Source organism: Amborella trichopoda, chromosome 13 (genome assembly GCF_054954075.1).
Source record: "Amborella trichopoda isolate Santa Cruz 75 chromosome 13, AtrichopodaSantaCruz75HAP2 v2.0, whole genome shotgun sequence".
NCBI classification, from domain to species: domain Eukaryota; kingdom Viridiplantae; phylum Streptophyta; class Magnoliopsida; order Amborellales; family Amborellaceae; genus Amborella; species Amborella trichopoda.
In genome coordinates this window covers 9875866-9892002 of record NC_142348.1, presented here as the reverse complement: position 1 = coordinate 9892002, position 16137 = coordinate 9875866, and the positions used below count along the sequence as shown (strand labels likewise).

The following is a 16137-nucleotide window of genomic DNA, read 5'->3' as shown; positions in this document are numbered from 1 at the left end:
AGTACGATGGTGTTTATATGAGTTCCAAGCTCTCTGTCTTGCCAATCAAGCTGAGCGGCCGATAAAATTTGTTACTATTCACTAGAGTCTCCCAAAAAAGTGGGATACTTATGTTGGCCTTAGAAAAAAGGCGCATATAGCCACGTGATCTATATTTTGGACCATATTATTAGGGCTAGCAAGGGGCTGGGTAGCCTGGCCCGATCTGAACAACCTGACTCTAAAAAATTAAGATATGGACCACAAAATGTGGCCGAAGTATGGAGCCGATATGGCCAGCTTGGTCCGTTCTACCAACAATGTATTTTTCTTTGTTTCTTTTTATTAGGCCCAGACAGGGCCAGGGCCTCTTCAGCCCAATCTAGGTAAAACTTGGATAAGGTTGGCTCGCTAGAGACCCAAGCCAACCTAAGGCCCAGGGGCGGCCCATTGCCAGTCTTATAGATACTACCTTGAGGTCCTACTTATTATAGTTTGTTTTGTTATTTTCATTTTACCCAAGGTTCAAATGTCTTACTCTCGAAATGCCCAAAACAAAAATAATAATAAAAAATAAACATATTCAGGAAGTTCGAAAGTCCATCTTTCAAACTGATTGGACTTTCAAATTGATTAAAACATATATTTGAGTGGTTGAAAAATCCAACACTCAAACCAACCAAAACACAAGAAACACAAAGTGCTCACGAGGTTTGAAAGTCCAAATATCAAAGCAACTAAAACATACAAAGCAAAAGAAAAAACCAAATTGAGTCTTCAGTCATTTGGAAAGGTCAGTTATCGAATTGCCCAAAATGCAAACAGAAATGTTGTATTTGGGTGGTTTAAAAATCTAACTTTTAAACCGATTAAAACATGTATTTGGGTTATTCGAAAGTATAACTTTAAAACCAACCAAACCGTAAAAAACTAATATACTTAGGGGGTTCGGAAATCTAACTACTGAACCAATTAAAAAAAATTGTTTGGGTAGTTTAAAAGTATCAAAACTTTTTGTTTTCAGTGGTTTGAAAATTGAATTTTCGAATCACTTAAATAAATGTTTCTAGTTGTTCAAGAGTTAGGTTTTCAAACCAACTCTAGAACTACCTAAATACATTGAGTGGTTCAAAATAATATTTTTGAACCAAGGGAAAAATAGAAATAAAAAAAATGAAAACATAAAAAAAACAACCCAAAAAAATAAGACCTCACAGTAATATAGCCAACATACAGTTTATATAGTAATAGCTCATCTTTTTTCTATTCCCAAATTCAATTTCTCGAGAGAAGGGTGGAGCCACCCTACCCCCCTCTCTAGTTCCTCTTCTGGGTTCTTTTTATAAAGATTTCTTTAAGGGATCGTATGGAATGAGTCAATTTACTTTTAGTACCAGGTGGTCACATTAATCTTGAGCATTGGATATGAAATTGAGTGGCTGGAATTATTCCATTGATCATGCTCAAACTTAAAAAGAAATTTTCTCGAGCTTTGTGAGTCATCCAAGTTATCAAATTTCACATCCGATGGTTGTAAGTAATTATGACCACCTTGTATTAAAGGTAAATGGTTTCAGTGCATACATCCCTTTATTTAAATAAAAATACTAAATGTATGTGATAAAAAATAGAAAAATATGGTGAGCTCATATTTTAGGGTTTGAAAATCCTTGTGTTTCCCATACCATGGTGTTTTTTCTAATTAGTGAAAGAAAAATTTGTTACCTTGTGTATATAGACAATTGTTGAACAATGTAAATTTATGTATTTCACTCTCTTAATTTCTTTTTAAGAGATTTTTTATACTATTTTTTTTAAGAGAACCATATAAATCAGTTCTACACACATTTACACTCACACTCACACTCACACTCACACACAGAGGGGGGTTGTTCACTGGTGCCTCTGGATTCACTTGTAGACACCTTGCCTAAAATTTTGGCCGAAAGAATTCCCAAAAACATGAAGTTCTAAGTTTTACGGATCACACTGGCCATAGTACACCTCACTATAATCCATAGTCCCCTATAAAACCATTAAATTAGCCTTGGACATGTCAAAATTATCAAAATGTATCCAAAAGTGATGAATCCCAGCAAGTGTCGGAGTTGGACTAGATCACCACTGTCAGATTCAATGAGGTTCACTGGATCAGAAGGGACCGATTTTGTCCCAGACACGGGGCGAGTCATGCAGCCCAATGGGCCTAATGATAAAGGTGAGTCGTGGGACTTTTCTAGACCCAGGAAACTCCAAATTTTTGTAGAAAGCTTCCGAAAGGTTTGAGAGGCAATCTGACCGCCTTGGATAAGCTTGGACCAGGCAATTTTGATGAGATTTTTTACAAAAAATAATTAGAAAAAATAGAGCTCTACGAAATATTTTCTAGGAGAGCGTAGGATCCAAGCTTATGTAAACCTCCCAAACCCTCGATAGAGAATAAAGCTAAAATCCTTTAAAAATCATAGAAAATCCCTAAAACGTCATGAAAAATTCCTAGAAACTTAGAAAAATAGCCTAAATCCCTAAAAAATATTAGGAAAATTCCCTACGCTAAAAAATTTTACAAAAATTCCTACAAAATCTTGAAGTATTCCCTTAGGTTAAAAAACCCTAGATCTAGAAAAACTCTAGGCTAGAATTAGTATAAATCATCCTAAACTTCGTTCAAAAAATTCTATAAAGATTCTTTAATTCAAAACCATAGGAACAAGATCTCCTAGGCTTCCAAAACTCCCTTCCATGTCCACTCTTTGAGGTGAAAGAGATGAGATAAAGGTTTATACAACCCATGGTCCTTATATGAGCCCGAACTCCGATTTTAGGACTTTTAGTAAGTTTTTCTTATTTTCCTTAAATTGATTATTAAATATTTTTCTTAGTTTATTCTCCTTTAGTTTAATAAATTAGAACTAGATTTTAAAGATTAATTCGAAAACTCCACAGTCGCTGCTAGTGATTCTAAACGAGCCCAGATCTGTATATATCTGAACCTGTTTTAAACTCGCAATTTGACATATCTCCACTATCTCAATCGATCTCTACTTTAACCTTTTTGTGCACAAATCTGGGGAGATTCATATAAGGTCTCATCAGATTTGCTGCATAAACATATTTTTATAAAAATTGCTTTAGATAGAGAAAGCAAAAGCATGAAAAAAGAAAGAGAAAAAGATGGTGAATTCTCATAGTCATTCGGTGCATATTGTAGAGAGAAATTATGTTTTAGAATTTTCTAATAATTGAAATAGATGCCTACTACTTGTGAATGTAAGCAATTTTCAAACCAAATAAATTCTTTTTTTTCACTCTTTTAATTTTTCCGAAATTAATTTCCTCCATCACTTTTTACCCAAACATTATTTATTTATCCTCTACAGGAAACTGGTGCAGTAAGACAGGGAGAGCCCAGAGGGTGGACGATTGGGAAGGCAATCATAAATGTCCCAAAAGATAGAAGAGGGAGCGGGAATCATTTGCAATGACTTGAATGATTTTATAATTCTAGGGTAGTTGAAATTTGTAGAGAAATTCAAAAGGATGTGGTTTTTTAAAAGGCATGCGCTTTATGAAAACAAACTAAAGCCTCGTCTCGAATCTTAATCTAGAAAGCTCTATCGGCATCAAAAATATCTATAATGCTTTTAAAAATAATTTTTAATTTTAACTATAAAATTTACAGTTCAAAAAATAGTACAAATCTTGTAGATATATAAATACTTATTTTTAAAATAAAATGAATGATCAAGAGAATTTGCTATAATATATATTATTTTTTTAAGACTTAAAATCTTATTTTTCTTTCACACGTCCAAGCCGAAATGATGATTTTGAAGGACTTTAATAAACAAAAATTATAACTTTTGTGAGTTTGGATGTAAAGCTTTACTCTTTTTTTCAAACCGAATAGAGGACGAGAGAGAGAGAGACATGTAGCGAATAAGAGATGGCTACGTGAACTCCCGTTGACCCACCAATATATTGGTATGGGTTCTTACGAGAAACTAAAATGTCCAAACTCCAAACACAATAAATCTTTTCCTAAAAATAATGTCATTTCACATTATTTGAAAGCCCCGGCTCGAAGAACTCCATACCGGGTGCCAGCTGATCTGAATTGGCCCCGCTGACATGGATAATATTAAAGAAAAAAATAGAAATAAGGAAAAAAAACAAAAGGTATTGATTACAAAAAAAAATCAATTATCTTTTGTACAGGTCGCAATTATTTTTGTCTCTTAAATTTTAAAATAGATGATTCTAAAAATATTATTAAGTAGAGACTAAGTTTAAAAAAAAAATATCTTGTTCTTCACTTCTAGCCATCCAAATTGACATCTAAGACATGGAAATGATTATGACCTCTATATACAAAAGATAAATGATTTCTTTATAGACAATCTCGAACCGAGAAAACTTAACATAAAAAAAAGAATATCAAAATAACACTTTGGAAAAAAATAGCAAAAAAAATAACCAAAAGATAACAAAATGATTCAAAAAATTTGTTAAGCATTTTTAAATGGACACGATTTCTATGAGACCATATAAAAATGAGTCACCTCTTAAAAATCTACTTTTCAAATGGATTTTTTGACTTAATTTTTAAGGATATGCAATCTCCCACATAGAGATCATGAATATGAATGAATAAATAAATTTTAAAATTTTAAAATAAAAATTCTATTAAGATAATATTTGGACCCGTTAGTTTCAATTGTTTTAGATAGACCACCAATTTGCATAGATACTTTATACCTCAAGACTGCAAATGTAGAAGTGTGGTCCCCCACCGCATGTAACAATTTTCCTTTATAAATCAATATGATAGAAATATTTTGAGTTAGTTTTGAATGAATTTGGTAAAACAACGGGAGAAATCAAAGATCTTGGAGCCTAGATTTTAGATGATATGTGAGAATTTGGATTCTCAATTTCTTTTATTTTTGCATTCTGATCCAACAAATTCCCAAAAGGGTTCCATAGAGAAATAAAAAACAAACAAATATCAAAGCATTTAATTCAGAATTGCGGGAAAACTTTGAGATTAATTTTCCCAAAGCCAAAATTGAACCACTAACTTTCGGCAAATAGAGTTCCATTGGCGCTACAATCAGCCGAAAGGGCAATCACTATAGTCTCTGATCAATAATCGAACTAAAAGAGTTGAAAAATGGATTTAAAAAAAAAAAAACCTTAGCTTTTGAAAATATGGGGTATCAAGTCCAGGCAAAAGCAAGCCTAATAATCTTTGGATCAGAGTTGTCTCAGCAGATTCTGGATCGGCTAGACGAATTTTTCAACACTGATTTCACCATCTCCTGTGGTTAGCTATATATATTTTGACAAAGGAGCAATCACAAACTAAAAGCCCAATTGTGGCTCTAATTCAAATAAGTTAATTGACAGAGATCCTTTAATTTTGTGTTGCATACTGAAATTCTGAACTATTGGAAAAATAAATCACGCCAAAACTTTTACATAGCATACTAAATATCTCTCTGTGCCTAAAAACCAAACCTCTCACTCCCTCTAGAACTGGGAATGAAACCAAACCCTTTCTGTCTATTGTACTGTCAATCAAACAAACACCGCTTTCAACCACCAGATCTGTGGGTGAAATTCTTTAGAACAGTGAATGAAAAAGCAACCCACTTCTCTCTTTTCAACTGTGTGAAGCCAAATTCTCCCTCATTCTCACTCCCTCCTACTGGCTAGTTGCTCCGGCATCCTCCGACACTGAAGGCGAGTCCGACATCACTGAGTCATCATACGAGTCGTGCGAAGGGCTCTGCCTTTCGCCCCTTATCTCCTCTATCGACCTCAGCACGTGGGACATCCTTGGCCGCTGCTCAGGCATGTGCGCGGCGCATGCCAACGCCACCTGCAGCAGGCCCACCATCTCCTCCTCCACACCCTTATACCTCATTAATTCCAAATCAAATACTTCAGCTGTCCACTCCTCTCTCACAACTGATTGAACCCACCTCACCAGGTGAGTCCCACCGTCCTCTTCGGGCCATTTTCCTGTCAATATCTCCAATAAGAGGACACCGAAGGCATAAACATCGGCTTTTTGAGAGGCTTTTCGGCGATCAGTGAGCTCGGGGGCTTTGTAACCCCGGCCTGATTGACTGGAATGGGCGTTCTGCGGATTTTGGGGTGGTGGGATTGGGGGGCAAAATGGAAAGAGGCAAAAGTCGGACAGCCGGGGGGTGAGGGTGGCATCCAGGAGGATATTGGTGGACCTGACATTGCCGTGGGCCAGGCGAGGGCGGTGGTGGTGGAGGAAAGCCAGGCCACGGGCAGCACCCGCGGCGATCCTCATCCGGGTCGTCCAATCAAGGGGTGTGCGCCCTGGGCCACGGTTACCTGCAAGGAGAGGGTTAATGATCTGGATGTACAAGTGCTCTCTTACATCTCTCACTCCACAGATTTTAGCGAGAAATAGTGAAGAAATTCTACCAAATTCAGCTAAAATTCTACAAATGTTTGGATTTCTTTTGCAAGAGTGCGGTTTGTATAGAGCCTAGGCTCTGATCAATCAAATTAGAGCCTACCTTCAAATAATATCGAGAAATGTGGTTTCAATACAGGAAATCTTTGTAATAGCCTTAAAATATCTTTTCATCTCTATTTATAAACTATAAAACTGAAAAAATAGTGTAGATGGATAGATATATGAAAACTTGAAAATCTTGAAAATTGACAAGACAAAAATGCATTATAAAATACACTATTTCCAAAACTTGAATTTCAATTTTTTCTCATGTCCATGCATCTTGATGTCGAGATGATCAATTTGATAGTATTTTTCCATCAAAACAATCACTTCTAATGAAATTGAGGTAGGCTCTAATTTGATTGTTTAGAGCCTCGGCTCTATATAAACTCTTCTCCTTTTGCAATTCCTAATTATCACATTATATAATACATTTGAAGAAAATGTGGGTGCCTAAATCCATATTCAACGCTAATTACAAAATTTAAAATTTTTTAAAATGGTATAAACAAATAGATCTATAAATACTCGAAAATGTTGAAAATAATTACACGCTACATTATTTTGAGAATTTAAAATTTATATTTTCTTTTATACCCATATAATGATTAATTGAAAGGTTTACAACTTCCGAAATCCGGAATTTTTAATAGCAGCTTACTCTACAGTAAGTTGCAACCTTATACAATTTGTTTCCACTAAGAAAACCCAAATTAATGGGCTAAATCCACCCTGAACTTAGGAAAAAGTATTCGGCTATAAATTCCCAGAAAACACCCTTTAACGTCACTAAAATACAGAAAAAAAAATATCAAAAAATTCAGAAAAAAATGGCAAAAACACAGAAATTCCAACCCATTTCACACAAGATTTCTACTCATGAATGGGGGAACCACGAAAACGCACATTAGGGCTTCCTTCTGACGGAAAACCACTGAAATTTCTCTTCCAGTAAACGGAACATCACTCTCTTTCTTGTCGGAAACCACTTTAAAAAGAGTAAAACAAGTGTTTTTCTCTCTACAGATTTTCTTATACGTACCGTGGAGGAGAGAGAACAAGCTCCCATTGGGCATGTAGTCATAAACCAGGAGCTTCTCGTCTCTAGCAAAGTAATAAGCCCTTAAACTAACCAGATTAGGGTGCCTTAACCTCCCCAAAACGTCCATGTGAGCTTCAAACTCTCTTCTCCCCGAAACCTGAGCCTCTTTTAACCTCTTCACTGTAACCACCTGACCGTCCTCCAAAACCGCTTTGTACGCTGTCCCGAAACCGCCTTTCCCCAACATCTCAGCCGAAGCCTTCAGTAAATCATCGATTTCAAAGCGGTTTTCGCCTTCCAAGAAAACCACCTTCCCCCTATCAAAACCGCCTTGGAAACCGTACGGGCTCGACGAGTACACGATCTTCTCACCCTCGATAACGCCGCCTCTCTTGAAGAGCGGTTTACCGGCGATCTTTCGCCAGAAAAGGCAGAAGAAGATGCCGGTCAAAATTAGGACGACAGCGAGATCGCCGGCGACTATTGCAATAACGGCCGTTTTGGTCAGCCTTCCAGCTCCATGCCGAGTTGGCGGTGCGGTTCGAGCAGACGCGTCTGGCTCCGAGCCGGGAGTCGACGAAACGATGGTAGCTGGCAGAGAAGAGGAAGCCGCTGAAGCGGGCGGCACGGAGCCAGCCACTCGGATCGGGCACCTCGCTAAGGGGTTGCCACAAAGGCTGGGATTGCCGGAAAATGAAGTAATCGGAAAGACGGCAAGATTTTCAGGGACATTCCCAGAGAGCTGGTTATACGATACGTTGAAGTCTTTCAGGACCGTAAGATTAAGGAACTCTGAGACCGAACCGGTCAAATGGTTGGACTCGAGGCGCAGGGTTAGGAGCTGGGTCATAGAGCCTAGACTCGCCGGAATCTGACCCCCTAGGGAGTTGTAGGAGAGATCCAGGCGGAAAAGAGTGGGCAAAGGCGCGGGAATTTGGCCCGATAAGTTGTTGTGAGAGAGGAAGAGGAGGCGAAGAGAAGAGAGAGAGGAGAGGTCTGGTATGTGTCCGTACAACTGGTTGTGGCTAAGACTCAGGACTCGAAGGTTGGTCAAGTCAGTTATGTTCAACAGTCGGCCTTTCAAGCTTTGGGACTCGAGGACGAGCTTGGTGACTCGATTTTGCAAGCATGAGATACCGAACCATGTGCAAATAGAGGTTCGATTGGTCCATGAGGTGAGCGAGTTTGATGGGTCGGCATAAGATTTGAACGCCATTAGAGACTGGTATTCGACGTCTGAAGTGGCAGCAATGGAGTGGAGGAGGAGAAGGGAGAAGAAGAAAGCGAGGGTATTTCGAGGAAATGGAGGCTTTTTCGCCATTTTTGGAGCTCCTCTCTCCTCTCTGCTTTTTCCTGCAACTGTTGATGAGGAGTGGAGTAGGCGTTTATAAAGTAGGTTCGAAGCGTGCAGGTCTCATTACGGGGAAAAGACCAAAATGCCCTTTCAGTTCTTTATAAACTAAACTAACTAATGGAGGGAGCGTTGGATTGAACAAGGGGCACGGTTTCTATGAGTCCACGGACTCACCCTTAGAATTGCACGCGTCATCACAATTTATTTTTGAAATAGAATTTATCCTAATTTTTATGATATATATGATCTTTGTGAGACCTTGCTACATCAATATGTGTAGGATTCGAAATGATCATTATTAAATTTGGTATAGATATTTAGAAAAATTAAATCCAACATGTTTTTTAGATATCTGAATTAAATTTAATAGTAATTTTTTTGAGTCCTAGACATAGGTATAAAAATGTCTCATAGGATAATATTACTATATATATATATAAAGTAAAAATCTTCTTTTGATTTTTCTAAAGATCTGTGCTAAATTTAATGGTGATCTTTTGAATCCTACACAGATGTGAAAGGATCTCACAAGGTCATTTCCCATATATATATATATATAGATCGTTGACGATAAAATATTTTACTCTACGCTCTATGTATTTGGATGTATCAAGAATCGTATACAATATGAACTCGTAATCATCTTTAGTTATTAAATAACAAATTAGACGAATTGAAATCTAATAGTGGATGATTGTGGCCATATTGCCAAAATATGGCTATCTAAAAGGGGCAAGAAGAAAAAAAGATTCTTGGTCATAGGATGGTAATATATCCAACCAGACCCAGCACTCAACAGGTACGGGCATGGATCCATTTTTTAGATCTGACGATTGGACTTGATAAGTCGGGTCTGTCCAAAACCTGGTCGTGCAGAGTTTGATTGATTCATGCTAGGTTTGGCATGCAAAATCATATCATAATTACATTGGAAAATAATTATAATGATATTACCTTTCCACATACCTCAAATATTAAGGCTATGATGCTATCATGCGCATCGGAAAATATAAAGAGCTCATCAATTGGGCATCGATATCCGAAAAACCTATTTGTGCTAACACTCAAAACGGATGGCTTCTTTTCATTTGCAACTTTAAGCAAAGTCTCGCATTCTCAAGTGTCCTTCCAATAAGTGAGGTCTTATTGTTGAAAACTGTTATTGAATAGTAGTTTGTCAAGCTCGTATATAACAAATTCCAATACATCATTACATGTGATTTATTCTTAAGCTAGAAAAGCAACAATCTGATCCTCCAACCTTTTCACAATTTCCGGATCAACGGTTTTTTTATCATCCAATCCACATCAGAACATATTGACACAAACTCTGGCGCCCTCATCTTTTTCGATGTATCAAAACAATGGTAATTTTGGGGAAAAATTTAACACTTCGAACTTCATTCTCTCGAGACATCCCCTCTCTCAAAAGTTCATCGCTTTCTTCTTTAGGAAAAGTTTGCCATGAGGAGTGTTACATCAAGAATTGATGCCCCTTTTGTTGATAAGCTTAGTTTGTATAAAGGACAAACACAAACTTACATCTTTCGAACTATTTACATTTTAGCTGCATTATATGGCATGATGCATGCATAGTCATGGATTCTATCGAACATCGATGAATTTTTTATTTTTTATTTTTGTTTTTTTATTTTTGGTAGTTGCATCAATGAATTTTTTGTAGTGAACTCAGCATCTCATTATCATAAAAGCCTTATCTCAACTATTTGAAGTCAGGTACATAAATTTTAGTTCGTCATTTTTCTATATCAAAAATCATCCCCTCAGTTAGACTATTCAAGATTCATGAAAAAAATGTGACAATATTTTACGTTGGTTGCCCTTCCCAAGACAATCCTCTCCCTTTTCCCAGGCTTGGGATTGGCATGACTGGCCGAAGTCCACATCTACCTTGTGCATTAAACAAATCCAAATGGTCATTATTCAAAAACTTAAAGTTATTAATTAGTCTTGCTAGATTGGCTATACTTGCCTCAAATCCAATTTTAATGGAGCATCGCCTCTATGAGACTTAGATAATGACTGCTTATTTATGGTTTTCTAATAAGCAATACTTTAGTAGGAGGTACTACGTTAGTTGCTCATAAAACTAGATCGTGGCTCGTTATGGCAATTTTTTACTTGTATAAACAATCAGTAGTTGAACTTCATCCCTCATGCTACAAGAACTGTTTGGATACATATCCCTTGCCCACCGTAGCAAACCCAAACTAAGAAAAATGGTTAAAACTTTATTCTTCTTTTTTCCCTTTTTTTTTTTTTTTTTTCTGCACATGTGTGGGTTTTTTTTTTCTAGGGACAAGCAGTGGCGGGGTGTGTGTTTTAGAAAAGGAAAATGGTTTGATAGGGCCACAACCCTAAGTAAAGCCTCACCTCAAAAGTTATTGAATATTGCAATTTTAGCATTGAAAAACCTTCAAATTGATCATCACAGCATTGATCATTACAATTGTGAAAAAAATTTAAGATTCCAAGCCTTAAAAATAGTATATATTGTAACATACTAACTAGACCGTTTAATTCGCTGTAAAAATAAGTGTTCACGGATCTACAAGATCTATACCATAGTTTTCTTTTCAAATTTTATAGTTGGTATCAAAAATTGATTTTAGAGCCGTTATGGAGATTTCTGATGCTTAAAGTGCTTTCCGGAGGAGGATTCGAGGTGGGGCTTTACTTTTTATATTTTTTATAAAGCCTAGGCCTCATAGAAACTCAATCCTTTAGAAAAAATATTTGGAGCTATTTATGATATGCTAAAGTATAAAAATGAAGCCATTTACGTTTGATACAAGGTGGTTACATTACTCTTAACCGTTGGATGTAAAATTGGGTGGTTCTAATTATTCAATTTACCAAGCTTAAACTTCAAAATAAATTTTGTCGAACTTTGTGACACATCCAAGCTATTTCACATTAAATGATTGTAAAGACTTGTAACCACCTTGTATCAAAGGTAAATAGTCTCATTGTATACAATCCCCGATATCACATTTATGTTAATTATGGAGCAATTTTATATTATAGGGAAGGTGAGTTTGGTTCAATGAAAGAGACAAACTTGCGAACCTTTGACACACTGCCAAATTAACCATTAGATTTGCAAACAGCAAACACGTCCTAATGATGAAACCAACGTTTGCATCAACCCTGACCGTCAATCTTTGCTCGGGTATGAAGTGTACATTGTGGCGCAGGTTGAGCAAATAACAATGTTACGTATTAGCGCTTGGCACATCACTGCTTTGCCAATTAAAGGGGTGACAATGGCTCGGGCATACAAGCTCTATCCTGGTCGGCCCGGGCCGTTTAAGTCAAATAATATAATACTCTTTTTGGAATTATTAACAAAAAGGGCTTTTGATAATTTTGCCTAAATAACCCAAGTTAAATAATATAAATACTCTTTTTGGTCAAAAGCAGCCCAAATCAAACATATAAATGATTTTACTTGTTTTGGGTTTCAAATCTCAACGTATATTTTTTCATTAAGATGAGTGTATGTATATCATTTGGCTCGACTTGAGTAGCTTCAACTAAAAGACGAAATTCCCTTGCATGTTCGAGACTATGAACCTGAAATATATATTTTTATTATAATTTATTAATTCAAATTTTGACATGTAGACCAAATAATTTTATTAATTTGGCCCACTTCGTGGCCAAAATATCAACTACCATCACCAAAGGGTAAGGGTCTAAATCCCCACTCACTTTACCTTTTACTCACCAAAAAAAAAATCAAATACCACACTAATTTAGTATTTTGAACTATCAATTATTCAAGGGTGTGGTTTGCATAAGGTTGCAACATTATACAATCAAAATAAGGTGCACTTCCAAACATTGTCATGAGATACAATTTTGGTGTTGAAAATTCTTAGGATGATATGAGAATATATTTTCATATGTAATTATAAAACTTTGAACTTAAAAGATAGTTCAAATCAAGTAGATCTATAAATTACATGAAAATCTTAAAATGGACTGTCTAAATAATATGTTGCAAGACGTACTATTTTTAAAACTTGAAAATTTTTTTTTTTTTCTCTTCATATGTAGACATCAATTAGATGTTTCTTCAAAATCAAAACAATATTTTTTAGATGTGCACCTTAATTCTACATTTTAAGTGTAGACTTTATAAACTGTTTTCATTATTCAAAGCATTACTTTTCCGAATTTAAATGAAATGATCTCATTCATTCAGTGTGGTTTAAGTCGTTTCGCTTCTGCTGAAGAGACCAAAGCCTTCAGTTTTCCCCACTGTACCGAAGATAAGTGAAGAAAAAATGCTATAATTTGGTCCCTTCGGTCAGATTCAGGTCGAGTCTGCGGAAGAATGCAGATTCGGCCAAAGAGGGACCCAAGAATCAGAATGTACAAACCAGAAATCCTTGTTTCTTTGTCACCCCAGCAAAAAGGAAAAACTCCTGTAATTTGCAAATAGCAAAAGATTTTGGCTTTTCAGAGAGATAAAACGCCCGCTTGGATTGAGCTTCAAGCAAATCTATAACCAAACACTGTAAATTTTACAGCAATGTCATTGTAAGCTTTCCACCTTCTTCCACCAAAACACCCAAATCAAGAAGCCTAAAATCCTTCGTTTGAACTTTGAACACACAGAAAACCAAAACCCAATTTCATTTCACAAAGGAAAACACCCACGTAGTTTCAGATCCAATAAAACCACACAAAAACCAAACCATTAAAACCACCCAACTCTTTTTAAAACCACCAAACCATCAAGCAATCATGGGGTGGATTCCATGCCTTCATTGTTCCTCCAAAACTGGTCTTGGGTATTTTTTGTTGTCCCCTCTTTGTTGTGGATAGGTAGAATCCTAGCAAAGAAAAAGGCAAATTCTGTAGAGGGAGGATCCTGGTTTTGGGTAAGGTCCTGTGGGGTAACGTGTGAATGTGGAACACATGCCCTAACAAGGTCTATTGGTATTAGGTATTAGGTGCCTAATATTGTATTAATATTATTTATTACTTAATCATTAGTAACAAATTTATTTATTATTAAAATTTTAAAATTTAAATTTTTATAAAATGCCAAATTCTTCCCTCGAATCAACGGAAGCACTGATTTTTAGAATAAACCAAAGCGGGGCCAAATGAATTTGACAACATTGATCTCATTTCAGTGGTCAATTTAGTCACTGTTCTAATACTAGTAATATGCACATGCGTTGCACTTGATATTTAATATTAATCATTGAAATATATATATTATTGAAAAATATTTTGAATAAATATGATCTTAGATATTATTGAATTTATTATCATAATTGAATAATTTTATTAAATAATTATTATTTCTTAAAAATTATGAAAGCAAAAAATAATTCAAATATACTATTTGTGATAAAATAAGATTATGGGGAGACTAAAAAATTTAAAATAAATGAAGTTATCTTTAAAATTGAATATTGTATCAAATAATTATAAATTTGATACAATATTTTGAAAATATTTAATTAATTCATATCCATTTGGCATAAATTAAAAAAGATTAAATAATTCAAATTGCATTAGTAAAAGTGATAGTGAATTTAAGTTATATAAATAATAGTGAGAGAAAAATTAATATAGGGTCTTTCGAATGCCAATGTCAAATATAATAGTTCTTTAAAACATAAAGTCTTGCTAATACTTATATCCAATATATTAGGCTATTAAGCCCCACTTCAAAAGCATTAGCCTTGTTATAAAAAAAAAAGATATGAAATATTGGCCAATACCGAATTTCATAAAAAAAATTCTTAAATCCTTATACTTATGATATTAATAATCTTTAATTAGATGCGAAATATAATTCTTATTAAATATTAAATAGAATAATTTGTTTGTTAATTCTTCTAGAAATAATATTATGTTGCCTATTAAATAATTTGTATTATTGCTTACTGATATATTCTATTTATGTTATCAAATATAATTCTTATTCAATAGTATAAAATAGGTCCTTAAGAAAAGATTAATTTAAAATTTTAAAAAATGAAAGAAATAAGAACAAATAAAAATATTACTATGATGTGTACAACTTTTTTTCCACTTTCACTGTGGATGTCAGAAGTTGCAAAAAATACAAAAAATACAAAAAAAATGAAAATAAAAACGTAATATGTAATAATATATAACTGACAATAGATAAAAATTATGTAATATTGCAGATATTATCCAAAATTCAGTTTTCACATTAGATCCATGAATCGTGTCAATAGAATCAGTATTCGAAAATAAAAATCCTAATCTCAAAGTCAGACATGCAAATATATCTGAAATAAATCAAATATTTAATATATAGCACTAACTCAATAATAAATATTTTTATAATTACCTAAAATCGTAGCTTATTCGAATAGTTTGAAAAATCCATAATGAAGGCAAAATGCACATTTACGAAGAAATTTGTAAAAGCACCTATATTATCCGAATTAATGTAAATGTTATCTATGTTAATGCTAATATTTAATGTATAGTACTAACTCAATAATATAATGTTTTTAATTACCTAATGAGAGTCATACCATAATATTCTTTATTTGTTGGAATTCGATTCAATTATTTCATAAAAAGAGGTGTCTTCACATCCAATGAAATGAGAACCAAAATGATATGTTGTAGAGCTCCAATAAAGAAATGTAGTTAGGATTTCCTTAGATCAAATATTTATTTACAAAGTGAGATACATCGAAAGAAATGACTGATAAGAGATAAAAAATTTAGTAATATTGCAAATATTACCCAAATCATCGCGAACAACTTGATATACAAAGCTTCAATCAACAAATCATATTAAGACTTCTGTAGATCACTCAAAGATCTACAAAAATAATTCAATTTCACATAATATTCTAAAAAATAAAAATGAATTCTACATAGAAACTAAAAAGAACATGATGAAAATGATTGAAATGTAGGCAAAAGCAACGAAGAAATACATAGAAATGCAAAGAAAACGGAATGTTATTTACCTTGTAGATCACTGAAAGATCTACAACAACAAACAAAAATAACCCAATTCCACATAATGTTAAATAAATAAAAAGAACCAATTCCACATTGAAACTAACGAGAACACGATAGAAGAGACCAAAAATGTAAGCAAAAACAATGGAAAAATACATAAAACTATAGAAAAAATGGCAAATTGCTTACTTTGAAAACCTAATATTATGTTTTCCCAGTAGATCCGTTGAGAACATCTCGAAGTACTTGATCTGCTGAGCC

General features: G+C 34.5%; 1 protein-coding gene across 1 annotated transcript; it reads right to left on the bottom strand.

Annotated features, from left to right (window-relative positions):
• Positions 1–5399: 5399 nt before the first annotated feature.
• LOC18432186 (leucine-rich repeat transmembrane protein kinase family protein) lies at positions 5400–8874 on the bottom strand. Its single transcript, XM_006842296.4, has 2 exons — positions 7524–8874; positions 5400–6351 (listed from the first exon to the last, which is right to left on the bottom strand). Exons 1-2 carry the CDS (start codon positions 8842–8844, stop codon positions 5687–5689), a joined length of 1986 nt encoding a protein of 661 aa, XP_006842359.3. The 5' UTR covers positions 8845–8874; the 3' UTR covers positions 5400–5686.
• Positions 8875–16137: the final 7263 nt, after the last annotated feature.

Coding starts and splice junctions, on each gene's coding strand:
- LOC18432186 (XM_006842296.4), bottom strand. CDS start 8,844: ATGGCGAAAAAGCCTCCATTTCCTCGAAATACCCTCGCTTTCTTCTTC. Junction 6,352..7,523: donor CTTGTTCTCTCTCCTCCACG/GTACGTATAAGA, acceptor CTCTCCTTGCAG/GTAACCGTGGCCCAGGGCGC.